This window comes from Pongo abelii, chromosome 11 (genome assembly GCF_028885655.2).
Source record: "Pongo abelii isolate AG06213 chromosome 11, NHGRI_mPonAbe1-v2.0_pri, whole genome shotgun sequence".
NCBI classification, from domain to species: Eukaryota; Metazoa; Chordata; class Mammalia; order Primates; family Hominidae; genus Pongo; species Pongo abelii.
Window position 1 is genome coordinate 59,879,512 of NC_071996.2, and position 27,748 is coordinate 59,907,259.

The 27,748-nt window shown below is 37.7% G+C and overlaps 1 protein-coding gene across 1 annotated transcript in view; it reads right to left on the reverse strand.

The window, feature by feature from the left end:
• Positions 1–8,950: 8,950 nt before the first annotated feature.
• Positions 8,951–27,748, reverse strand: part of CYTIP (cytohesin 1 interacting protein) — a 29,421-nt gene continuing 10,623 nt past the window's right edge. The window contains exons 4-8 of the mRNA XM_024243362.3: positions 25,129–25,231; positions 24,828–24,921; positions 21,633–21,702; positions 12,807–12,873; positions 8,951–10,395 (exon numbers count right to left, since the gene is read on the reverse strand). Coding sequence (XP_024099130.2) covers positions 9,929–10,395; positions 12,807–12,873; positions 21,633–21,702; positions 24,828–24,921; positions 25,129–25,231 — 801 coding nt within the window. The 3' untranslated portion in view covers positions 8,951–9,928. The remainder of the gene's footprint in view (positions 10,396–12,806; positions 12,874–21,632; positions 21,703–24,827; positions 24,922–25,128; positions 25,232–27,748) is intronic.

Genomic DNA, 27,748 nt, shown 5'->3' on the forward strand with positions numbered 1-27,748 from the left:
TTTGATGGTAACCTGACCTTTCTCTCTGGCTGCCCTTAATTTTTTTTCCTTCATTTCAACTTTGGTGAATCTGACAATTATGTGTCTTGGAGTTGCTCTTCTCGAGGGGTATCTTTGTGGCGTTCTCTGTATTTCCTGAATCTGAATGTTGGCCTGCCTTGCTAGATTGGGGAAGTTCTCCTGGATAATACCCTGCAGAGTGTTTTCCAACTTGGTTCCATTCTCCCCGTCACTTTCAGGTACACCAATCAGACGTAGATTTGGTCTTTTCACATAGTCCCACATTTCTTGGAGGCTTTGCTCATTTCTTTTTATTCTTTTTTCTCTAAACTTCCCTTCTCGCTTCATTTCATCCATTCCATCTTCCAGGGCTGATACCCTTTCTTCCATTTGATCGCATCGGCTCCTGAGGCTTCTGCATTCTTCACGTAGTTCTCGAGCCCTTGGTTTTCAGCTCCATCAGCTCCTTTAAGCACTTCTCTGTATTGGTTATTCTAGTTATACATTCTTCTAAATTTTTTTCAAAGTTTTCAACTTCTTTGCCTTTGGTTTGAATATCCTCCCATAGCTTGGAGTAATTTGATCGTCTGAAGCCTTCTTCTCTCAGCTCGTCAAAGTCATTCTCCGTCCAGCTTTGTTCCGTTGCTGGTGAGGAACTGTGTTCCTTTGGAGGAGGAGAGGTACTCTGCTTTTCAGAGTTTCCAGTTTTTCTGCTCTGTTTTTTCCCCATCTTTGTGGTTTTATCTACTTTTGGTCTTTGATGATGGTGTTGTACAGATGGGTTTTTGGTGTGGATGCCCTTTCTGTTAGTTTTCCTTCTAACAGACGGGACCCTCAGCTGCAGGTCTGTTGGAGTACCTGGCCTGCCGTGTGAGGTGTCAGTCTGCCCCTGCTGGGGGGTGCCTCCCAGTTAGGCTGCTCGGGGGTCAGGGGTCAGGGACCCACTTGAGGAGGCAGTCTGCCGGTTCTCAGATCTCCAGCTGCATACTGGGAGAACCACTGCTCTCCTCAAAGGTGTCAGACAGGGACATTTAAGTCTGCAGAGGTTACCGCTGTCTTTTTGTTTGTCTGTGCCCTGCCCCCAGAGGTGGAGCCTACAGAGGCAGGCAGGCCTCCTTGAGCTGTGGTGGGCTCCACCCATTTCAAGCTTCCAGGCTGCTTTGTTTACCTAAGTGAGCCTGGGCAATGGCGGGCGCCCCTCCCCCAGCCTCGCTGCCGACTTGCTGTTTGATCTCAGACTGCTGTGCTAGCAATCAGCGAGACTCCATGGGCATAGGACCCTCTGAACCAGGTGCGGGCTATACTCTCCTAAGCCCGTCGGAAAAGCACAGTATTCGGGTGGGAGTGGCCCGATTTTCCAGGTGCCGTCTGTCACCCCTGGAAAGGGAACTCCCTGACCCCTTGCACTTCCCCAGTGAGGCAATGCCTCGCCCTGCTTCGGCTGGTGCACGGTGCACTCACCCACTGACCTGCGCCCACTGTCTGGCACTGCCTAGTGAGATGAACACGATACCTCAGATGGAAATGCAGAAATCACCCGTCTTCTGTGTCGCTCACGCTGGGAGCTGCAGACCAGAGCTGTTCCTATTCGGCCATCTTGGCTCCTCCCTCCACCCTTTTTTTTTTTTTTCCGTTTTTAAGACAGAGTTTCAGTCTGTTGCCCAGGCTGGAGTGCAGTGGTGCAATCTCGGCTCACTGCAACCTCTGCCTCCCGGGTTCAAACCATTCTCTGCCTCAGCCTCCCAGATAGCTGGGATTACAGGCGCCCACCAGCATGCCTGGCTAATTTTTGTATTTTTAGTAGAGACGGGGTTTCACCATCTTGGCCAGGCTGGTCTTAAACTCCTGACCTCGTGACCCACCAGCATCAGCCTCCCAAAGTGCTGGGATTACAGGCATGAGCCACTGCGCCCGGCTGTTAAGTTTTTTACTTGCTGTTAAGATAGAGTTGTGACTTCCAACTTCCTTACATGCCCGACCAGAAGCCACAAGTCTGCCAATTTTTTTTTTTTTTTTTTAGACGGAGTCTCGCTTTGTTGCCCTGGATGGAGTGCAGTGGTGCGATCTCGGCTCACTGCAACCTCCAACTCCCGGGTTCACGCCATTCTCCTGCCTCAGCCTCCTGAGTGGCTGGGACTACAGGTGCTAGCCACCATGCCTGGCTAATTTTTTATATTTTTAGTAGAGACGGGGTTTCACCATGCTAGCCAGGATGGTCTCGATCTCCTCACCTAGTGATCCACCCGCCTCGGCCTCCCAAAGTGCTGGGATTACAGGCGTGACCCACTGCGCCGGGCCCAAGTCTGCCAATGTTTTTAAAATAAAATTTTATTTATGTTCATTTAAATTTTCTCAATTAATTCAAATACTTAATTATTCCACCGTGGTATTTGTTTATTCGTTTTACTGTTTTTAGTTAATTTAAATGTGCTTATTTTTTAGTAAACTTTATTCTTTAGAACAATTTTATATTTACAGAAAAATTGTGAGGATAGCACAGGGTTCCCAATATTAGATGTGAATAGGGGAGACTGAGTGCAAAAATACTTTGTACCCAGTTTCCTATTATTCACATCTAATGTGATTATGGTGTATTTGTTACAAGTAATGAACCAATATTGGCACATTATTAACTAAAGTTTAAACTTTATTCAGAATTCCTTTTTACCTAGTGTCTTTTTCGGTTCCAGGTTGTTGTCCAGGATGCCATATTCTATTTAGTCATCATATCTCCTTAGGCTTTTCTTGGCTATGACAGATTCTCTGACTCTACTCATTTTTAATGATCTTGACAGTTTTGGGAAGCACTGGCTGATATTTTATAGAGTATCTCTTAATCGGAATTTGTTTGGTGTTTTTCTCATGATTAGACTGAAGTCATGGGTTCTGGGCAAGAGGACCACTGAGACAAAGTGTCATTCTCACTGTATAATATCAAGGACACATATTAGCAACATAAACCTATGGCAATTGATGTTAATCTTGCCTGGCTGGAGTAGTGTTTGTCGGGTTTCTCTACTGTTAAATTACTTTTCCCCTTTTTCCATACCATACCCTTTGGAAAAAGGTCATCATATTCAGCCCACACTTAAAGAATGAGGAGTTCTGCTCCTCTTCCTTGAGGGTGGAGTATCTACATAAGTAACAGGAAATTTTTCCATACAGGAGGTTTGTCTCTTCTCTCCATTTATTATTTATTCAGTCATTTACTTATATCACTATGGACACATGAATGTATACTTATTTTATATTTTGGGTTATAATTTAATACTGTTTTATTTGTTGCTCCAAGTGTTTCATCTTTGGCCATTAGGAGCCCTTCTGATTGACTTCTATTTCCCTTTGACATATCTCAATCTTTATAAGGTTTTTTCAAAAATATTTTATTACTTTCTGACATTACAAGATGCTGCAGGCCCTTCTTGTTCATTCCCTGCCCCAGACCTAGAATAAGCCATTTCTCCAAGGAACTCTGGTTTATTTTATTGAGGAATGGTATTAGATGCCAAGATCTTGGTGCTATGTGTGTTCATTGCTGCTAAAGTGTCATTACTTCCTTGACGTCTCAGCTGACAGAGCAAGGAAATAAGTGTGTATAAACTAATTCATGCATAAACAGATATCTATAAATATTTATGTATGTAATCATCCATACTTTTATTAAGCTAATATTGAGTGCATATGGATGTCTAATCTAGCATTCTCCACTTATCTGTGAACTTTGAATCCAACAGTAAGAAATCTGACTCCCATTATCAGCCATGAAGAATTTATTAACTCTTCAATTGCAGTATACATACATAGCACTGTCAGAGTTATTAATTGTATTCACATGGAAAGCAAGTTTTTCTGTTTAGAGTAGAATGTTTTTGTGTGTTTTATTTTGCCTTTCATTTTATAAACTCCAATCATTTCCAGAGCTACTTAGCTCAGCATCTTTTTTTTCCATGCTCTTAAGTTGTTTTATACATTTTTAATACAGTTGGATTGCTTTTGTCACATTCTTCATTCTATCCTGGGATCCCCCAAACTCCTAAGTGGACTTTTTGATAATTTGCATGCTTTAAGGATAACTCTTCATTCTGTAAAGTGCTATGGGTTTTGGCAAATGTAGAGTCATGTATCCAAGATTACAATATCACACAGAAGAGTTTCATCACTATATAAAACTCACCAGACTTCCTCCTATTCAACCATCTCCAGGCCTTCTTCCCACCCCTAACTCCTTAAAACCACTCATATCTTTACTATTGCTATAGTATTGCCTCTTCCATCATGTCATATAAATGGAAACATACAGTATTAGTCTCCTCAAACTAGTTTCTTTCACTTAGCAACATGCATTTAAGATTCATAGTGTCTTTTAATGACTTGATAGCTTATTTCTTTGTAGCTGAATAATATTGCATCTTATAGATGTAACCGTTTGTATATCCACATTTTCTCACAGCCTATGACTTGTCTTTTGATTCTCTGAACAGTGCCATTCACAAAGCAGAAGTTTTAATTTTTATAAAGTCTAATGTATCAACTTTTTCTTTCATAAATCATCCTTTTGATGTATCTAAAAACTCATTACCACACCAAAGGAAATCTAGAATTTCTCCTATGCTATCTTATAGAAGTATTATAGTTTTGTGTTTTATACCTGTGTCTTATGATCCATTTTGAGTCAATTTTTGTGAAACATGTAAGAGCTTGCATATTTGACAGAACCATTTGTTGAAAACACTATCCTTTCTACATTTAATTGACTTTACTTCTGTGTCAAAGATAATTATATTTGTGTGTGTCTATTTCTAGGCACTGTGTTCTGTTCCACTGATTTATCTGTCTATTCTTTTGCCAATACCATGCTGTAATGATGACTATACTTTATATTAAGTCTTAAAAGGATATTGTAATTCCTCCAACTTTGTCGTTCTTCAGTATTTTCTTGGCCATTATATGTCTTTTGCCTTTCCATATAAACTTTAGAATTAATTTGTTGATGTCTACAAAATAGCTTGCTAGAATTTTTATTGGGATTACACTGAATCTACAGATTAAGTTGGGAAGAACTGAACTGTAAAACTATGGAGTCTTCCAATCCATGAACACTGACTCTATTTAGGGTTATAGTTTACCATATTGAGATCCTGTAATATTTTGTTAGATTTATATCTAAGTATTTTATTTTTTGCATGCTGTCAACATATTGTTTTTCCTTTTTCAAATTCCAGTTGTTCATTGTTGATATGTAAGAAAGCAATTGACTATTGTATGTTAAGCTTGCATCCCATGACCTTGCTATACTCACTTAGTAGTGCCAGGATTTTTTGTTGCACTGTTGATTCTTTGAGACTTTTCACATAGACAACATATCATCCTCAAATAAAGACAGTTTATTTTCTTCCTTCCTAATTTGTGTATCTTTTATTTCTTTTCCTTGCCTTATTGCACTAGCGAAGATTTTTCATACAATGTAGAAAGGAGAAGTGAGAGAAAATCTATTTGCTTTGTAAGTGATCTTAAGGAAAGTGTCCAGTTTGCCACCATTATAATATTAGCTGTAGGCTTTTTGTAGATGTTCTTCATTGAGCTGAGGAAGTTATCTTTTATTTCTAAGATATACATTTTTTTATTCTTTCAAACTTCTTTTTTTCCCTCAAGTTCTGATAATTTTGTGATATCTCCTAACTTTTGCTCACGGCTGATCATTTCCTTTTGTGCTTTGTAGTTGTGATAAGTGTTTTGTTTACTTTTCTGTGTAAAAGTTCCTACTATCATCTGCTTATAAAGATGTGCCTGCCTAGAAGTGGCAAACTTCAGTATGCCAATCACTGTTCACTTAAATGCATTCAGATTCAAGTAAAATTTGAAAGCAAGTAACTAGTTCATTCTTTCTTATTCTTTTTAAATCTTCTTTTATCATTTCATGCACCAAGGAGACAAAGTTAAGAGGCCAGAAAGTTTCTTAATCAACTTTTTGGCTAGTTATGCAATCTTGACCAGGTTATTTCATTCCAAAATTCACTAATGCTTCCATTTCTTTATGTAGAAATTATTATGACAGTCACTAATTTTTACTCAAGGAGATTTAGAGACTGCTCAATACCCTTATATTATCAAGTCTGTGAACTCCTTCAATGGTGTTACAAACAGACTAAGGTGGTCCCCTGATCCCTACCTCCTAATGTTCATGATTGTGTAATCCCTGTTTCTTGAGTGTGGGTGGACCTGTGACATGTTTCTAACAAACAGAACATGGTACAGTTGATAGGATACTATTCCCATCTTAGTGTTACATTATAAGGCGAGGTGACAGGAAGTCACTTAACAGGTTATGTTACATGGCAAAGGCGATTACAATGTATTATTTAAGACTCTTGCTTGTAGCCTCTCCCTTTTTCCTCTTCATTACCAGCTTTGAAGAAGCAAGCTGCCATGAATTGTATGGCCACCAGGAAATGATTCTGACAACAACCTGAGGGAGCTTAAAGGTAGATCGTTCTCCTTTATTTTTTTTGAGATGGAGTTTCGCTTTTGTTGCCCAGGCTGGAGGGCAATGGTGCGATCGCGGCTCACTGCAATCTCTGCCTTCCGGATTCAAGTGCTTCTCCTGCCTCAGCCTACGGAGTAGCTGGGATTACAGGCATGCACCACTACACCCGGCTAATTTTTGTATTTTTAGTATAGACGGGGTTTCATCATCTTGGTCAGGCTGGTCTCAAACTCCTGAACTCAGGTGATCCACCCACCTCGGCCTCCCAAAGTGCTGGAATTACAGGTGTGAGCCACCGTGCCTGGCAGTAATTTGTTAAATAGCAATAAAAAAGCTAATAGTGCAAAGTCTCAATTAAGTAAGTAGTGTCTTTTAAGGTCCTCAAAGAAGTAAATGTTGAGAATCACCCAAGTTTTTTTAAAAAATCTGCTTTTAAAACAATTTTTTCTTGATGGAAGAGAGAAATGTAGGGAGAGAGAGACAGAGAAAGAGAGAGAAAATCCTGACACTGAAAAATAGCATTCTTTATTTCATAAAGGCATCAAATTTTGATTTTGTAGCCCATAGGTATGTAAGGAAATGGATATAAAATAACAATACTTTTATGATCTGAAGGGCTCAATACAGTTATATATTACTTACTATTTTTAGTATGTATACATTCAAAAATGTCTGTACTTTGGTGATCAAGACACACATACTATTTCCAAGTTTGATCTCTTCAGTGCAAACTGGGATTTTAAATGCTATCTGTATCATGCACTTAAGATATAAAATTATTACAAGATAGAAAGTCATAAATAAAAGTTCACTTCCAAAAATATATTACTAATCTGTTTGTCATGGTTGTGTTCTTCAGCCACATGATAAAGTAATTCCCAATCTACTTGATTCAAATTTGGTTTATCAAATGCCCTTCCAGAAAAATGCATTTTCATAACAGGTTGTCAATTAATGGAATTCACCAGTAATACATATTTGAGAACTTTCAAGTTAAAAAAACACTTTTCAATTTTTTTCCCAGTAAATTATATCAGAGTGAATCACTATGCACCAGAAGTTTCTTCTAAAGCCCAACTGAGGTCATAAATTAGTCTGAAAGTTATACTGTGAGAAATTTACCCACATTTCTACCAAACAAAAGCTAATTTTCTTACAGCTTGTGAAATATAGAACATGACATACCCTTCCTTCCTGTACTTTGGTTAACCAGTACTTTTTTCTTTATTCTCAGAACATACCTCGACTCTAATTCTTACCGCAAACTAAAGTGATGCTTGCTCTGTCCCTTCCTTGCCCCTTTTTTGCGTTTGAGGTCTACTGTCATACAGCAGTATTACACTTCTGTATTAGAGTCACAAGAAAAGCAAATGATCTATGGTCTGCTTTCCCGTATGACCTATGTCATTCTATGTAGTTCTCAAAGCATTTTTTCACCTTGTAGAGGATTTCAAAGTCACCTTTCCTCAAATAAATGTGGTGTTTCCTTCCCCTGGACTTTGTGAAATAGGATAACAAGAAATGCTGAATTCATATAAGTAGACCTTTAACAGGATGATTCTAGACTATGATGAGAAATGAGCAATACCAGTTGAATCGTAACTGGTTTGCAAGCTCTTGTTGAATCATAACTGGTTTGCAAGCTCTTGTTGAAAATAAATGCATTGCTAATCATGTAGTTATTAAAGAACCTATGTCTGAAACTTGTGCATGAGGAACAGAGAAATGTTTGTTTTCCTGTTTACCCAAAGAAATACACTTATCTATGCAGCATCTATAATTGTACATTTTAAGTATTCCTGTTGGGTGGAATAAAAAGTACTGTGATGATCACTAAACAGAACCAAAAGAGTAAAAGATATCCGGAATAGACTAGAGCAAGGAAGAACTGGCTTCCAATTTTAGCCCTGCCACTGACTAGCCTTGTGACCCTGAGAACATATCCAAATTCCTGACTTGTTATCTGTATGCCTAACACCTACTATATAGTAATTGTGAGGATCATACGTAAAGTGTCTTTAGCCAACTAGGTACTCAGTAAATGGTAGACAGTATTGCTATCATTTCTGTGAAAGGTGTGACACTCTGCCTTTCATATGAGTGACTCTCACGCACAGGCCACTGGATGTTTCTCAGTTCAAAGAGTTAATAGAAGGCAAGTCCCAACTAGAAATCTTTTCATACTTTATCATTTCTTTCTTATCTTACATGCTTCCTTGCCCTACCCTCTTTTATTTCAAAATAACTCATTTCTTCACCAGAAGTTTACTTAAATTTAGCAGCTCTACTTAAAGTGAAGTGTTTCTATTTCTCCCAAACACACACACACACACACACACACACACACACACACATATACACAGAGAGAGAGAGAGAGAGAGAACTTAAAATCAGCGGACTATTTATTACATAGTCCAGATTGTCTATTCTAGAATATAGGTAATGAACAGCTGTGCCACCAGAACAGAGAATTCATAGACTTTAATGGATATTAAATAAAACATGGAGTAATTGAAAGGCTAGAAGTAATGTGATACTAATATAACCAATAGGCAAAAGACTGCTGAGGTGATAGCTATTTAGAATATATGATATAAAGTGAGAAGTAATATGAAAAAAACTACAGGAGGAAAGTCCTTTTCCCATCTCTTACGTTTTGGATGTTAGACATTTGTAGAAAAAAAAATTACAAAGCTGTAGGATTCGGAGAGTTCTAGACTTGCCATTAATGTTCAGGCAGAACAAAAGTTGGATCAGGCAAAAAACATGACATCCCCACCCATTTTGTTTAGACTGACTATAAAAACGACTTTATTATGATCTTTGCAGCACCCATCTCAGACCACATCTTTCCATGGTTCTCATGAACCTTTACCCCTCCTATTAAATCTTATACTTCCCGCTTTATTGTCACTATAGATGTGAGAAAGGGCTGATGGTCATCTTTGTTTACAAGCCATTACAGGTTTGAAAAAATTCAAAATTGCCTATTATTAAGCCTCCCCAGGAGCTACTGGGCATAAGCAAACCTAAGATTTTATAACCCACCAATTATCCTATAGAAAACAGTCCAGATTATTATATTCTGCCACACCTTTATTCATACTTGACTCCAAAAAGTTCTCAATTATTCACAGGGATAATCTAGAAAATAAATATTAGTTTTGCTTTCAAAGACAGTACTGGAATGAGCAGGCACTTGCATCTTTGTTATATTAATTAACTTTATATTTAGTTTCCCTGTCTGCTTAGAAATTGGCTGTTTAGGTTGAAAAATGATTTAAGAAGCAAAAACTATGACACAACAATTTAAATAAAGGTCACTATTGCTGTGAAACGGGATGTCAGTTTTGCAATTCTTCTGCACTTTCCCACCAAGCTGGGATCCGGGTGAGTCTAGAGATATTTGTGAAATAAGCTAATTTGAAAGGACACCACAATCCGTCAAAAGCGACTTTCTTCCTCTTCCACAGCACGATGAAGGCCAGGGATAAATTTCAAGAGTTGCTTTCGGACACTTCCCTTTCTGCTCTTCCGGGGCAGGGTCCCAAACATGCTTGATAAGTTGCCCTCCCACAAGGGAGACATGGATCCGCTGCTGGTGTTACTGATGCTCCGGTTCCTCCTTGAAGATGACCTCCTCAGAAAATCATCCCCCTCCTTGGGGATAAAGCACTCATCATCTGTGCTCGTCTGCCGACTGAAGGCACCCTTGCTGGAGTCCTCAGACACACACGTCTGGTAGCCATCTTCACTGTCCATCGTCATGGAGCTCAGCCAGCTCTTACAGCTGCTCTCACTGGATAGTCGATTCCGGTCCACAAGGGCTGGGCCTGGCCCAGGCAGGGGTCCAAACAAAGACAAGTCATCCAAGTCCATGTTTTCCAAACTGGGGCAATTAGCTGCATCACCTAGAGCACAGAGAACAAAGTCTACTGTGAAATGGATCTGTTCATCACTCCCTACAAATAAATACACTACATCAAAACTTCTCTTTGAATGACACGAGAAAGAGTAAGGGTGAAAAATACTTTTCACTGAGCTTTGGCATGCATGAATAAGTAACTGTTTATGAGGCCATTTGATAAACCTTATAGTAGGGTTTCCTGAACTATTGTTCATAGACCAAGGTTCCATGGTCACAAAAATTATAATATTAGAATAAATTTAAACAAGATGTTTCATATGAGAACAGTTCAGCCCAACTGACAGTCTACCAATGTGACACCTGAATCTCCAAAATGATCATTTCTTAAATTTAAATAACCCTGAAGCCTTTTATTAAAATTCTCACAGAAATGGGGTTCCATAGAATACACTTGGGGAAATACTATCATGATTTTCTCCATGTAGTTTCTCTGATTCTTAGGTACTGTCTTTTAAAAATAATTCTAAAATTATTATAAAATCATTTGAAGTATATAGAAAACAGTTATGGAACAGGTAATTCAAAAGTGTTCCTTAAAGAAAGGATTTGTGAAATCAAATGTATCTTCCAACCTCAATATTCCCAGTTTCTTTTTGGAATACTTAAATTCTCTGGAATGATACTGTACCCAGAAAGCATCCTTGTCCTCAAGTAAGTAATAATTTATTTTAAGAAATTGAATTTCACCTGCTTGGCTAAATTTTTTTCATTGATCCTTAACAACGTACATCTGGCTCTTCAAACTCTAATGTTAATCACATACCAATATGACCCTCCCTGCTTCCACACTAACTGAGTTGGTTGGTATCTTGTGTGTGTGTGTGTGTGTGTGTGTGTGTGTGTGTGTGAGAGAGAGAGAGAGAGAGACAAAGAACTTGTAATACCAGCCTTGGAAAAACATAATCAGTAAGTGACTCTGCTTCGGAAAAAATAACAGAATACTGCACACTCTGAAATGGTTTTATTTTGTACTGATTATCTTTACTGCTGCTCTCTTTTGTCCTTGGTTGATAATATAAAAAGAAACTGTTTTCTCAGATGATTTGCAAGGTTGAGTACAGCCAGCCCCACGGTGACTAGTCATAATGCTTTCCTCTTTGCTAACACAACCTACTTCATTTCATCTTGCAATAAGTGATGAATTTCTTTTGATTGGAGAGCAATTACCTTATAGAATCACATGTCCTGGATGTTTACTATACATCTAGAAAAAGCAGAACCCCTTCAATTGCTCAAAAAATATGTACAACAATGACTTTATGAGGATCCTGACCTAACAATGTTGTCTATACAAGGCTGTTCCTATAGAACAGCAAGAATTTATATTCACTGGGCCATTCAGGATGCTCCAGAAATGGAAATGAGGCTAAAAAGCCCTCATGTCTAAAGAAAGCGAGGAGGTGGCTGAATTTACAAGGCCATAAAGAAGTTTTTGTATTAAATATTTCTGCTTCTCTAACAAACTTCACTACCCAAAAGAACTATTATGAATTTTTTTAAAATATTAAATGAAGACATAAAAAAGAGAAGTAACTTGTACATAAGTTTCAAACACTTCAATTTAAAAAAAAAAAAAAAAAACAGAAGTTCATACCAGAACTCTAAGCCATAAATTAGTGACTAGTTAAGGATTAAATTGTTATCTTTTTTGGTGAACAAATTGATTATCACTTTTAGCAGATATTCTAGGTTACAGACTTAAGCTTGGTGCTATTTAAAGAAGAGATAAGCTATATTTCACACCCATGTAGTGGTTTCAGTGAATTATTTGTACACAAAAGTTCATTCCTTTGGTTACATCTATCATACAACAAATAGCAAATTAACACATTTTAAACTCAACCCTTCCCTTAAAAATGCACTCAATGGCAACAGCTATGCATTTACTGTTGTATTAATCTTACGCATTTATGTCTTGGTCTTGGGGGCCATGAAAAAGAATTTCTCTGCATAAATGCAACTTATGCAATTTAAACAAAAGACAGGAGCTCTACCCAATAAGTGTGCAACCATTCCAGCTTTAATAGTTTCTAAAAGCTATACAGTCCCTTAGCCGTGATGGTTTTCAGAAATGTAATTCATTCACTGAAGTAGAAGGAAAGTTAGGAAATCTTCCCCAATGATTTTCTAAAATCTCCAGGTGCCTGTTTTCGGCATGTGCATCTGTGTGCATGTGCATCTGCATCAAGTATATGGAGTAGTGGATCTGACTTGCCTTATCCCTCCTCCAAATACAGCCATTCCAAAGCTCATGCCAAAGAAACACAGACCCGTTTCTTTGACCAGCACTAGACAAATTTTTCTTATAATGATGATAATCTTAAAACAACTTTGAGGCAGAAATACTGAAAGAAGTAATGTTAGTGTGGTTTCTGAACAGGAAATTGCATTTACCATTAAGCAGACGATGTTCCTGTAACTGCAGAGATCTGTACTCCACCCATTTTTGTTTCAAGGTTTGCTGTGAGATTTAAAAAAAAAAAAAAAAGTTTTTATTATTAGGAAACCCCAGTGAAGCTAGCAATTTAATTCTAGGTGTTGAGATTTGTCATTAAATTTTTTACCTTTCTTTCTAGTACTACCAATCTATCTCATCCATTTAAAATATTTTTGCTGTATAAAAGGAGGAAATTGAGAATACTATGCCCTCAAAAAAAATCTAGTAGTACCAACAAGCTTTCTTTTAAAAAACAAGAAAAACAATAAAATATATTTTTATTTAAAAAATTATTTTAAAAAGATTATTTGGGTTTGTGAAAACGTACTTGCTGTTTAGGCAAGGATTTATATTCCAGGATTCCCACATCTGTAGTATGAAGACAATAATAGAGCCTAAACCCTAGAAATGTTATGAGGATTAGATGAGTGAATAGATGTAAAATTTTTAGAACAGTGACTAGAACTTAGTTAATGCTCTATAAATATCATCATCAACATACAAGCCCGAAGACCTCCACCTCCCGGATTCAAGCAATTCTTCTGCCTCAGCCTCCCAAGTAGCTGGGATTACAGGCGCGCCCCACCATGCCTGGCCAAATTTTTGTCTTTTTAGTAGAGACAGGGTTTCACCATGCTGGCCAGGCTGATCTCGAACTCCTGACCTCGTGATCCGCCTACCTCAGCCTCCCAAAGTGCTGGGATTACAGGCGTGAGGCACCATGCCTGGCTTGGACAGCTGTTTATTTTCCACACAAAAAAAGGAGAACAGAACTATCTGAAATGCTTCCTTAGTGGGCTAAACTTAGAACACCGCTAAGCACCCTAACTTCTTAACTGCTTCCCTTCTGGCTGCCCCAGCACACGAGAGCTGAGACCCACAGTGGGAATTAAGTAGCTGCCACATGGGTCAAGACAGCACACAAGTCCTGGCCTATCCCACAGAGGGGACTGAGGCAATGGCAATCTAAAACAAACCAGGCAGAAGGCATCTGAAAAGACATAGCCATAGGCTCACTGTCTCCCATTCTTTATCCTCTACTGTTCCCCTTCCTTTGCCAGTTCAGGTCCCTATAGCAAGCCCAGCAAGTGGGCACAGCTCAGGTTTGCCTGTGGACTCTTAGGCCAAAGGAAAGACAGCCTAGTTGAAACAAGCAGTCCTTGCCACAAAGCAATCTTCAAGGAGTAGATGAAGGCTAAAAAGGAAGAGGAAAAAAATGTATATTTGGAGAAGGATTAAAGGAAAGAAAATAATAAAATTGCAAGAACATCATTAAATGCTTAAGGGGAACATGGCTTGTTCCTCAGTCTTCAAAGATTGAACAATAACTGGGCAGAATTTTCCAAACCTTGATACTAGTAACATTTAACAGCAACCCTTATGGTTGCCAATATAAAATTGAGCAATAAATCAATCAAATGCTTGACTCAGTCAACTTCTTGTTCTTTCTGTACTGTAATATAGTCTAGAATAGCTATAATACTGCTTTGAGGGCTGAGGGCAGTGGCTTACACCTGTAATCTCAGCACTTTAGGAGGTTGAAGTGGGAGGATTGCTTGAGACCAGGAGTTTGAAACAAGCCTGGGCAACATAGTGAGACCTTATCTCTACAAATTTTTTTTTTAATTAGCTGGGTATGGTGGTGCACACCAGTTATTAAGAGGCTGAGGAGGCTGGGCACAGTGGCTCACACCGGTAATCCCAATACTTTGGGAGGCTGAGGCAGGTGGATCGCCTGAGGTCAGGAGTTCAAGACCAGACTGGCCAACATGGCGAAACCCCGTCTCTACTAAAAACACAAAAATTAACCGGGTGTGATGGCAGGCACCTGTAATCTCAGGTACTCAGAAGGCTGAGGCAGGATAATCGCTTGAACCTGGGAGGCAGAGGTTGTGGTGAGCTGAGATGGTGCAATTGTACTCTACCCTGGGCAACAAGAGCAAAACTTTGTCTCAAAAATAAATAATTTTTTTAAAAAACAGGCCGATGTAGGAGGATCACTTAAGCCCGGGAGGTTGAGGCTACAGTGAGCTATGATCATGCTATTGCACTCCAGCATGGGCAATAGGGTGAGACCCTGCCTGAAAAAAAAAAAAAAAAAAGGACTGCTATGCTGCCTTATTCCCAGCTTTTAACTGTATAAATCTGTGGTTATATGAAGGTCAAAATTAGGGACATAGGGAGTATAAGGCTAGCAAGTACCTGGCATACATACCAACCTCTTTTCATCTTTCTTAAAGAGATTTATTAACTACAAGAGACTAGAGTCCAGTGGAGGAGTATAGGGATAGGTCAACAGTAAAAACTAGAGACAGAAAGAAGAGGAAGTTATATTTCTGCACCTACTATCTAAAAATACGAAGTCAGCACTGGCTGACTTTATATATATAGTCAATTTTTGGAAAAATACTGGTTTTGCAATATCTGATTTGTTGATTTGGCCCAGTCATTTCAGTACGTCATCACTTAAACCAAGAAAATACCAGTGTAAAGAGCAGATGTGTCAAAGTGACTAAGGGTTTTTCAACTGTAACCAAGCTTCCCTATTTTCCTTTTGGTCTGTTTCTGCCTGTGTTACTGACATCACAATTGTTTATTTGGACATATCTGAGCTCTCATTAGATGAGAATTAAAGCACAAGTGAGATCTAACCCCACTGGGCAGCATTACTTCACTGTGCCTAGTTCAGTGCCAGCTACATAGCAGCTGCTCAGTAAATAGTGGTTGAATGAATACGTGAAAATAATGGCTTCCTAAAACAACTCTCACCTATCACACATTGGTTCCAAAGAAGTTTCCAGTGCTTTCAATCTACAGGGGACATACAGCTGAACACTTCCATGGCACTTTAGTACTTAAATGGTGTTTTTACTGATAACATGATATTTAATTTTCATAACTTCCCTAAAAAGTTACAGATTCGAAAATGAATATTCAATGTAACAAAATATTTCCCAAGCACTACAAACCCGGTAAATAGCAGAAGTAGATTACAAACTAGCTTTCCCAGCTAGCCCATTGGATGTGCTGTTTTCATGTTGAACATTTGAATCATAGGTCAGAAGAAAGGGAATCCCTGAAAATGTGGATCAGAAAGGACCACTGTTTCCAAAGAAGAGCCCCTGGCATAATGAAGAGTCTTTGAGGGAAAGAATGCTCACTTACACAGGATACACAAAGTAAATGTCATTGTGTGGAGGGGAAACCAGCCTGACCTTGGCTATGGGTCAGACCAAGACATTTTTGGCTCAAGAGATAAACGGAATCTCATAATTTCAAGATTAGAAACAGGACAGACATGCAAGATAGAAAGCAGAATGAAACTTAAAGTCTTCTGGATATAGAGAAGCAGAAATAAATTCTATGGCAATGTATGGTTTAAACACACCTATCTGAAACACGGGTCTGAGCCAGGTTTTCTGCTTCAGAAGAAAACATTGGCTGAAGCTCCATCATTGGGAAAGGAGGCTAAGAAAAGCTGATGCTGCTGGCTATGGCTCATGTAGAGCTTGTATGTTGAAAGGCAGGAATACCTAAGCAAACAGCTCACTGAGTCTTCAGGGAAGGCATGGAAGCCCCCAGACCTGGCTCTGGATTGGTAGCCTTGAAGTGCTAAGTGGGGGCAAGCATCCAATTATCACATTGTGCTGAAGGGAGAGGCTATATGCCATGCAAGAGAGGTAGGCAATCTAAACCCCCAAACACTCACAGATGTTTAATGATAAAAAAGATAATAAAATTGATAATTTGTGCATAGATTCTCTCTAAACAAAATGAAAATAGAAAAGTGTTCAAGGCCAGGTGTGGTGGCTCACACCTGTAATCCCAGCACTCTGGGAGGCCTAGGCGAGCGGATCACCTGAGGGCAGGAGTTCGCGACCAGCCTGCCCTACATGGTGAAAATCCCGTCTCTACTAAAAATACAAAAAATTAGCCGGGCATGGTGGCAGGCACCTGTAATCCCAGCTACTCAGGAGGCTGAGGCAGGAGAATCCCTTGAACCCGGGAGGTGGAAGTTGCAGTGAGCCGAGGTCATGCCACTGTACTCCAGCCTTGGTGACAAGGGCAAAACTCTGTCTCAAAAAAAAAAAAAAAAGAAAAGTGTCCAAAAAAGACTTTAAAATAAGAATTTTTATAATCCTCTGAGAGATAAATAAGATCAATGTTTATAAGAACAAGAAATTTGATATGAAAAAACAAGAACAGATAGACACGAAAAGAACTACAAGATAATAAGAAAGTAATTTTTATAACTCAATAGAAAGAACACATTCTATACAGAACAGCTAGTAAGAACATTTCTGGAGATGTTACTAAAGAATTCAGAAAGAATATAACACAAAAATATAAATAAAGACTTAGGAAATTGTCATTAGGAAGCATGAAAGATAAATCAAGAAACTATGTCTAATATGAACTCCAGAAGATAATACAGAAGTGATGTAGAAGGTATATTCCAAAAAGATTGAGTTGATAGTTTTCCAAAGCTAAAGAAAGTCTTCAAACAGAAAGAGCACTATAAGATCTACATAGTATAAATTTAGAAATGAATCCAGAACTAACTGCATTATAGTAAAACCATAGATCAATAAGGACAAAAGAATATCTTAAAGCAACCAGAAAAAGGATTAAAGATGGCCACAAATACTGGTTTTCTAGAAGATCCAAAAATAGAAAATCCCGTAGAGAAAGAGTTATCAAGAAAAAAAAAGAAGCATAAAAAGTGGTGCAAGATGCAAGAAAAAAATGGGAGCACACTCAAACAATTTTTGACAAAAATTTAAAACATCAGAATAATATTTTACTGTCAACTCAGTTAATAAATTTAAAAACTTTGTTAACAAAAACATAAGTCACTAAAACTGTCTTTAAAAAAAACAGAAATCCTGAGTAGTCTCACAACTAATAAAGAAATTGAAAGAGTACATTAACAGTATTCCCATCAAAAAAGAATCCTAAAACAAGATGATTCAGATGGTATTATTAAAATTCTGCCAGAAAATAAGAAGAGGAAAACAGTCCTCAGGTCATGCTAAGAGTCTAGTAAACTTGATACCAAAACTTAAAAAGATAATCTAAGAAAATAAAATTACAGGCCAGTCTACCTGAAAAATGAAACTCTTTCAAAATCCTAAATACAATATTAGCAAATCAAACCTGAAATTACATTTACAAATTATAAATTTCAAGGATAAGCCAGGTTGGGCTTATCATAGAAATGAAATGGTAGCTTTATATTCGAATATATTTAAATTTCATTCACATATTGACAGAATTTTTTCAAATGAATAAATGAGAAGACCAGCTTAACAGATGCAGAAAAAAGTATTTGATAAAGTTTAATATACAAGCACTATAAACACTACCAGCAAATTTCATATAGAAGGGAGTCTCCTTAATCTGAAAGATAGCTCATTCCTAGTGGAAAAGAAATTAGGAAGAATTTGCTTTAAAATCAAGAATAAAACAAGGATGCCTACAACCATAATTTCTATTCTTTGTTGTATGGTAGCTCCTAAGCTGTGAAGCAAAGTAAGAAAAAGAACCAAAACTCATTCATAACAGATAGTTATTATCTCTACAGTAAATCCAAAATAATCTACAGATAATTCATGAGTTATTAGAATAGATATTACTATTCTATAATTTAGCAAAGTGTTTGAATATAGTAACAGCACAGAAAAATTTATTTCACATGTCTATTAACATCAATCAAAGCATTAGTTTTTGTAAAGAAATGATAATAAGAACAAAAAACATAAGGTACAGAGGACTAAGTCTAACAGAAGATGTATAAGATCTATATGCATAAAATTATAACTTTATTGAAAGACTTTAAAGAAAACAACAAAAAATGGTAAGATCATCTATCAACAAAAAAACAGAGTACCATATGATGTTGTTTCCTCAAACTGATATATATATTATTGATATATATATAATTATATATATATATATATAATGTGTGATAAGAGCCAGGAATGGTGGCTTAGGCCTGTAATCCCAGCAATTCAGGAGGCTGAGATAGAAGAACTGCTTGAGCCCAGAGTTTGAGACTATAGTAAGCTATGATCACGTTGCTGCACTCCAGCAAGGGCAATAGAGCGAGACCCTGTCTCCAAAAATAGATAAATAAAATTTGATATCAATCAAAACACCAACACTTATTTACATATAATCTGATTTTGTAATTTATATAGATGATCAAAGGACCAAGAATAATTGTGCCCAATGTGATATCAAGATTCATTATAAACAGTTTGGGATAAACAAATTGACCCATGGATCATATTAGAAAGCCTATAAGCAAATCCATGCATATGTGGAACTTGCTTAAAAATAGAGGTTTTACTGCAAGTCAGTTGAAAGGGAAAGGGGGATTACAAAATAAATGGTACTGGAAGAACTGATTATTCATATGGAAAAAAATTAAATTGGAATTTTCCCCATACCTCATAATATATACAAAAATTTATTCTGGATGAATTAAGGACTTAAAGGAAAAGGAAAAATGTTAAAAAGCTTTGGCAGAAAATATAGATTACCTGCCAAAAATAATTAGGAGCTCTCTCATAAACAAAAATATTAAAGGAGTAATATATTCAAAGTGCTAAGGGAGCTAAACACCTACTTAGAATAATTCAATTACCTATCAAAACTCTCTTCCAATAGTAGCAGTGAAATAAAAACATTTTTCCACAAAAATCTACTTATCCCCACAGAAGGAAGTACTATAGCAAGAAAGAAAGTAAACCTAGAGGTAAGGAGTACAATGCAACAAACAACAGCAAACATATCAAAAGGAACAAGTTGGTGTATTTCTTCACTACCAGCTATAGAACAAAAATCTGTATTTTGTACTTTAAAAAATTGATACAAATTCTCTAAAGTAAGTATAATAAGGAATATAGGGTCTTAAATGGGCATTTGAAACATTGTATGGTGCTCATGATGTTCTGGAAGAGGATGGAGATACTGAAAAATTCATACATTGGTAAGTACGTACATTAAAACTTAAGGCAAAAACATGCAAAGAATAGAAATTGCTTAAAGGCATCAAATAATGATTTGTGCAAGTTAGTACTTTATTCCATAGAATATAGCCCTATTTTTCATTCTTGTTTTCAGTATTTCTTTTTTCTAAGAAGAGGTGAAAAAGTTAAACTTTTTTAAAAAGATGTTCACTGAGATTATCTTTCTTTTGCAAAAACAAATTAACTTTAAATTCAAGTACAATATGAAGCACTGTTTACCCCTCATAAAAACACAGCAACAAAAATGTTAGAAATGTTTTCTTTAAGGTCAACAATAAGATTATCATTATTTACAGTATATTGATGATCCTAGCCAATGCTATAGGAGAGGAAAAATAAATTAGTTTCAATAATTGAGCTAAAGGGGCAAACAATTTTATTATCCGCAAATGATAAGAAATCTATACAGAAAATATAAGGAAATCTATAAAAATTATTATTAGAATAAAGGGAGTTCAACAAAACCGGATTTTTTTAATTTAAACAAAATCATTAGCAATAAGTGGCTGAAAATTTAAAGGATTAATATAGCAAGAACAATGAGGAAGTAAACAAGAATGAATAAAATAAATGATATGTAAAAATATAGGAAGATAATTACAAAATATTTTTGAAGTCCATAAAAGATCTGAATAAAAAGATTGAGATCCTGAATTCAAAGTGAGAAAAGTGAAAGCCATAAAGATTTTAATTGCTGTCATTTATTTTATAAATACAATTCAATTCCTATCAAAATTTGAGCAGAGGTTTTTTCAAGGAATTTTATAAATTGATTCAACAAAGCACAGAGATAAGCACAGTGGCAAGAGTATCCAAACCAATGTTGATGAAGAAAGCAAGACTTGTTGATGAATTGGATGTGGAGGAAGAAAAAGATACAAAATAAAATCCACTCTCTTGGGCTCAATAATTAATAAGCACATATTTCATGAAGAAAACTAACAAATGGCAGCTATTTCTAAACAAAGCTGAAGTAAGCAACCTGCCTATAGTAAACTACAATCTCTGCTCAGATTGGCTACCTGGTTGCTCTGCAAGGGGGAGATTGGGATGCAGAGGTCACTGAGACAAACAGAGAAAGAAGTCTTTAGAACTATGACTCAGATGCATGAGTGAGGGTCTGGACTTCATGGCTTAGGAGACCCTCATCAGCCCAGAAAACTGAGATTTTTAAAATCCTCAAAAAGCCTTCCCAGGGAATTTTCACTGGACCTCCTGCATTATTTACTATCTCTTGGATGCTAATTTCTTCCTCCTTTGAAGTTGCTAGTGTATTTGCCAATGAAAGCAGATTCAAGGACAGTCACAGGATTAGACGGATAAGGTTTTTGTTTTAAGGATGAGGCAGAAGAGAAGGACACCAAAAGAGGACATGGAAAAAGTGAAAAACCCAGGCGCTCCAACACACTTGGGAAAATAATGACCTTTTTCGTTTTAATTCCAAACAAAATGTAAATCAATAGAGATCACAGGTGCACTAATGAAGAGTTCTTCAAGTGGTGTGCCTTCCTGTTGCCTTTCTGAGCCTCATAGACACACAGAAGGAGGAAGGAAGAAAGTGATTTACACTGGTTTGCAGAATTTGATATTCCTCCAAAGGTAATTGTGCGGCTCTTGATAATTCAGCAGTTTAGACTCATCACGACATTTCTTTTTCAAGGGCTATCTCAGTTCCTCAAATAGATCTTTATTTTACCACTCACACATTCAAGGATGAAAAATGTGCCTCGCTGCATTAAATTAAATTACCTTTAAAACCTGCAGCTTTGCTTCAAGCTCTGTTCTTTTCAGAATCATTGTTCCATTAAGAGTCTCTATCCTGTTTTAAGAAAAAAAAAAAAAAAAGAAGAGGAAGGTGGGGAGTGAGTAACATCAGTGATTCATTTAAATAAGTACTATACTACAGAGTACTACACTTTGAGCACATACTATACTAAAAACGAAATATAAATGTTACAGTTCTCATGGCACTTCGAGTAGCTGGACCAAAGCCAAATCTTCTGATAACATTCAGAGAAAGAAATAGGGGAAAACTCCCCTTGAGAAGGTGGCTAAAAGAAAGGATCCTAGTTAATTTGTAAACTATAGCTTATTTTATAGAAGTCACTACGTGACAATGATGGCTGCTCTCTACTAGAATCTGTTCTTGTGGGGATGGGCTGAATGACCTCACTCATTTGGTAAATATTTATTGGGGATCTACTATGTACCAGAGTCTAGAAACCATGCTGAACACAAGGGGCACAACAACAGAAACAATAGGCACTAGGGGCTTTCACAACCATGGAATTAACATGCTACTTCTTGAAAGAGGGATAAATCCTTTCCTCCATAGGATTCTAGGAGCCTTTGCCTCTGTAAATCTCCTTATAATTTTGGTACTAGAAGAAACAGAAGTACAACTACTATGAGATAATAACCTTCATATGATTCTTTCATCTCAAAACATTCAGTTTACAAACTCTAATCCTAGAATTATCGACTTACCAGTGTTCTGTTCTTCCTACACCACACACATTTCTAAAAATAAAATGCTTGTTCCATTCTGAGTGATTTGATTTTTCTGTGTGTTCAAGTTAAAGGCTTTTATTTTGACTACTAAATCATCAACTGAATATGACTTAAAAATTTCATTTGTGAATCACACACCAATTTTTAAAGTGTTGGTTCAAGTTCCTTCTTGTAATTAAGCTGTACCTCTATAAAGATGCAAGGAATTTTTCAAGGCATGGTAAAAGCATTAAATGTGGAGATCAGTTTTCCTCTATTTCTAATAGCATCGTGCCAGGGAATATCAGTTGGTAGCAAGCCAAATGCTGTCTGTTTTCTCCTTAAGGTGATCTTGACTCTCTGAGAAATAGTGGGAAACCATATGAATCTGTTTCATTGGGATTGAATGTCAGTTTGACCTGCTGAAGCAATAGATGTGTATGGGCAAAACTGCAACCATTGATTTGGCCATTTTCCTCAGTATTTGTACAGACTGTCTCCCATTTTCCTGGATTTCCAACAGTTACCTCCATCTACCACCCCTATTTACCTGTGGTCTACCCTCTTCACCCACGTGGAGCATGCTTTCTGACTCTGCCTACCAGCAGTTCCCCTCAGACTCTGCACGGTTCCTCTCCTTTGGATCCAGGGTTCTCTAGAACAAGAGCGCCTCATCCTTTACCCTGAACTCACAGGACCTATAGAGTTGGACCCAATTCGTTACCACCACTGTCTTTCAAATCTGCTCTCACAAACACCCAAAGCATCCTTTGAAGTTTTAGACCAGAATCACTGAAGAGCATCCAGCAGATTTTCTACTGGCAGCTTCCAAGGAGCAGCTGTAGCTGAAAAGGACAGATCCTGGCATCCAGAGCAGGTGGTCAAACCCCAGCCCTATCACTTACCAGTTATGTGACCTTAACTAAGCCCTCTCTAAGCTTCAGGCACTTCATCTATAAATAGGAATAAAATTAACCTCATGGGTGGCTGTGAAGAATAAATGAGACAATATAGGACCCACCTCAATCAGAATAAAACCCAAACTTGTTGGCATGACCAAAGAGATCCATGGTCTGCCCCCAGGCCAACTCTCTGGCTTCATTTCTTATTATGCTCTCTCTAATCCATCAACTACCAATTATACTGTCTTTTTCTCTTTCCCTTGTACATGCCAAGCCCATTTTGAGCACTCAGAGACCTCTCTCTTTGCCTGAAGTGCTCTTATGCGGAGCTCATTTGACCATTCTTCTCTTCACTTAGATCTCAACTCCAATATCACCTCCCCAGAAAAGACCACTTTACACATCTAAGCCAAACTAGCAGCCTTCTTACCAGCATGACAGGCCATTGCTATTTTGCACTTTTCTCATAGTAGTTACCAATAACTGAAATATAAACATTACTTAAATTTCAGGCTTTTCTGAGCCATTTCCTTCCATAATTATTAAGGTACTAAGAGAGTCTTTATCTTGGTCTCTCCTGAGCCTATCACAGAGCTGGAAACTGTATTTGCTCAATAATGAATGAGCGAATTTCATCATTTAACTATCCTAGTAAGATTTTATCAGGTGCTAGTATTGTTATGGTAGAAAAATCAGTCCAACCTCTAATTGGGAAAGCCAGTGTTCTATCAAGAAGTTTGGGGCCGGGCGCGGTGGCTCACACCTGTAATCCCAGCACTTTGGGAGGCGGAGGCGGGTGGATCACGAGGTCAGGAGATTGAGACCATCCTGGCTAACACAATGAAACCCCGTCTGTACTAAAAATACAAAAAATTAGCCGGGCGTGGTGGCGGGCACCTGTAGTCCCAGTTACTCGGGAGGCTGAGGCAGGAGAATGGCGTGAACCCGGGAGGCGGAGCTTGCAGTAAGCGGAGATCGATCGCGCCACTGCACTCCATCCAGGGCGACAGACCGAGACTCAGTCCCAAAAAAAAAAAGACTTTGGAATATTTGGAACATGTGGTGTGAGTATGTGTGTTTCAGGGTGGGGAGGGTTGAACAGACTATTCTTCCTTCCAAATGGAACACTAGAAGAGAACAACAGGTGGCTTGTCACATAAGATGAAAAACTCAGCCCTTCTGACCTTTTATTTGTTTTAGCTACAGAATTATATCAACCATGAAAATTGGATCAGTTCTTCCCAGTTTAAAGAGAATGTGTGCCAGTTTAATTGAATTTGACATTAAAAAAATACATTTTTAAAGGCCATCCTTCCCACACAGACGTTTGGGCTATTGATGTCCTCTGACTTCAGATGTTGACAGTATGTTCAAGTGTGAGGAATCTTGAGAAACAAAAGGAACTGATAATGTTTGTATCCCACTCTAAAGCTCCGGTGCACTGCCTCACTCTGTCTTGTAATGCTGAACAAAAGGCCTATTTATTCACTCATCAGGCGTTATGAGAAAACATAACATTTTGAAGCCCCACGGGAACTAGACAGATAGTTACGTTAGCAGGTTTCCGGACGATCTGATCAGGTCAACGACTTGTTTGTGGGTAAAACCTTCTGTGCTCACACCATTGATATTTGCAAGGACATCACCTGGGAGATGCCAAGAAAAATGAGTGTTATGTTGGTTAGTTAAATAATCCCTCCTGACATGCAAATGAAACAAGCAGCTCCAAGTCTTAAAAACATAAAGGAACTAAGAAAACTCAAAGCAACAATTACATCCTGACCTTCACTCTCAAAACATTTTATTTTCTTTCCATTTAAATGATTCCTAACATAAGCAAAAATTTAAGTTACCAGCTTGCAGGCCAGCACAGTGAGCTGGGCTGTCCTCCTGTATTTTGCATATCAAAGTGAACATTTCCGAGGAGCAGGCATTCTGATTCTGGGGCCTGTAAGACTGTAAAAATTAAGGTGATATATAGTTACTATTTAACAACCTCAACATCTATTTGCCAAAATTTAAAATGATGTCAATTATCATTAAGCAGTATAATAGGTAAGTTCAAAGGACAAAGGATTTCCACCATAAACTGAATCAAGGTATCAATTTTGCAATTCTACCAGACAATCTGTAGCCAACTCCATTCATAAAGACATCTGTCATGAGAAAGAAAGTGAAATGAGAGTGGCTGAAGATTTTATATTTTCAAGCCCAAGATATCACCTGATGCTGTCACGATCACATATTTATTTTTAAAAATTGAGTTTCTCATTTCCCAATGGGATAAAACAACGATGGCCAAGTGCAATGAGAAAAATCCCTAAGTGGTTCTCCCAAGCTAAAACACTCATTATAGGAGTATGAAATTGTACACATGCAGCAAGGAGACATGCCAACAATGATTATTTTAAATCAGAGTTCTGCACATAATGACAATCTGCCCTGCATTTATTCAAAAGTACTATAATTGACTCAATTACCTTCATTTCTGAGCACCCTCTGGTATGCCTGTCCTGAATCCTCACCGGTTCATTAGTCACCCAACTAAATTAGAAAAAGTTAAGCTTTGACTCTTGCCTCAATTAGGCACAAGTAGTTTGGTGGTGGTGGGTTTTTTTATTTTTAATTGTACCAAAACACTGAATAAATGTTTGCTAGATATAGTGTCCCAATGACCTATAACAAATATAATTTTCTTTTTTTCACACATTTAAATTATGAAGTCTAGTTCCACTTAGAAGCAAAATCAGTGTTCTGAGTAGAGTACGTCTTTCAAACATCTGATTCCTAAAATTAAGCTACATTAAAGTAGTACTTCCTTGTGAAAAAATTGATGTCTGATGTTCATTCTTTCTTATTCAATAATCCTTGAGGCACCACAAGTCAGCCACATGCAAGCAACTTCTAGAAACTTGGGTCTGTTCACCTCTAAAGGACTTCTATTTAATCTGTAAGGCACTTAGAATCCCCATATCTTAAAGGTAGAAGGGACTTTAAAAGATCATGCACTACGTTCCCATCTATGTCAGAAACTTCATTAACAGCTTTCCTGCCAGGGGTCTTCTCAGTATAGCCTAGACCCTTCTGGAGATGAAAGACTGATGTAGTTCATGTGGTACATGAATAAAATATATAACTGACACTCCTTTGGGAAACCACTGTTCTAACAATTCTCATTAGCAGTGAGACCCTACCCTCCATTCCCAGAGATCAAAGTGAGTACAGTGCAGTGGAAACATGTTGATTTATGTAGCTGGCACCTCCCTATATGTTCACATTGGGTGTAAAATATGGTAGTTAGAAATAGAAAAAAAACAGAAACCCCAAAGCTACAGAAAGTATTAATCGTATACTTCTCTCTCTTACCCAGTCTTCTAGCTCCCATTAAGGGATCAGTGACACAACGATCACCTGCGTTTCTTAGAGACATGAAGATCTCATTGTCCTTTCACATGCCCAATGACATTCATTCTAACACCTGTCATTTGTGGATCTTCTATTGGTAAGGCACATCACTAGGTACATTGCATGTATTGTTTCATTTAAAACTCCTAAGGACCCCATAAGGCATTAGGAGGATATGAATTCAGGTGTGCGTGAGTCCAAAGTCTGCATTCCTATCAGGCTGCACGAGTCTCATAAGCAGCATAAAACTAGCTCCCATGGAGAACCATGGATCTGGTCTCTTCCAAAGTGTCATTCCTCTAGTAGGCCACATCCCAAACATGTACTCACACTGCATGCACAATATGGGTACATGAGGTTCTATCTGATTTTCAAAAAGTTCCCAGAAGCATGTCTCCTATTTGTTGACTGCTGCAAATCTGATGAGTATTAGGGAATAGATTATGGTGTGTATTTGACAATGGAGAGCATATACCAAAGGGAATTTACAGGAGTGTGGGTTCCTGCATCACTGAGATAACACCTACATGCTGCCATTTGGAGGTGCCATTAGTTCATGTTGATCTACAAAGGTTCAGTGGTGTTGTGGCCTGATATAGTTTTGACTCTTGCTCCATGGAGAATAAGTGTTTATGGTATGGGAGAAAAACTTAAGAAAGTAGTGACATTATTATGGCAGTGTAAGAAAAATAAAGAAAGGTGAGTAGTCATTTATCCTGTTTTCAGTAGCCACTGCTGCATATCCTTGAGGATAATTCTCCTTTAAAAAGAAGCAGTGACAAAAAGCAGTGTCTCTACAACAGAATAGGGAGTAGTTCATATGACTGGCGAATAAGAGGAAGTACTATGCTTCTAAAACCTAATAGATTTCACCAATTACTGTGGTGAATTACAGATTTCACCAAATTTAAAAGTACAAGAGTTAGGAAAGTAGAAGTGATCCTCTTTTCAAAGTGCCTTCTCTGTCTTCATTGCAGCTAAAGTTCCATTTTGTTTCTTTACTCATAAAACATGTTTTTCTTAGCAGTTTCCTGTTCCTAATCTTAAAATAAACACTGACTTTCCAAT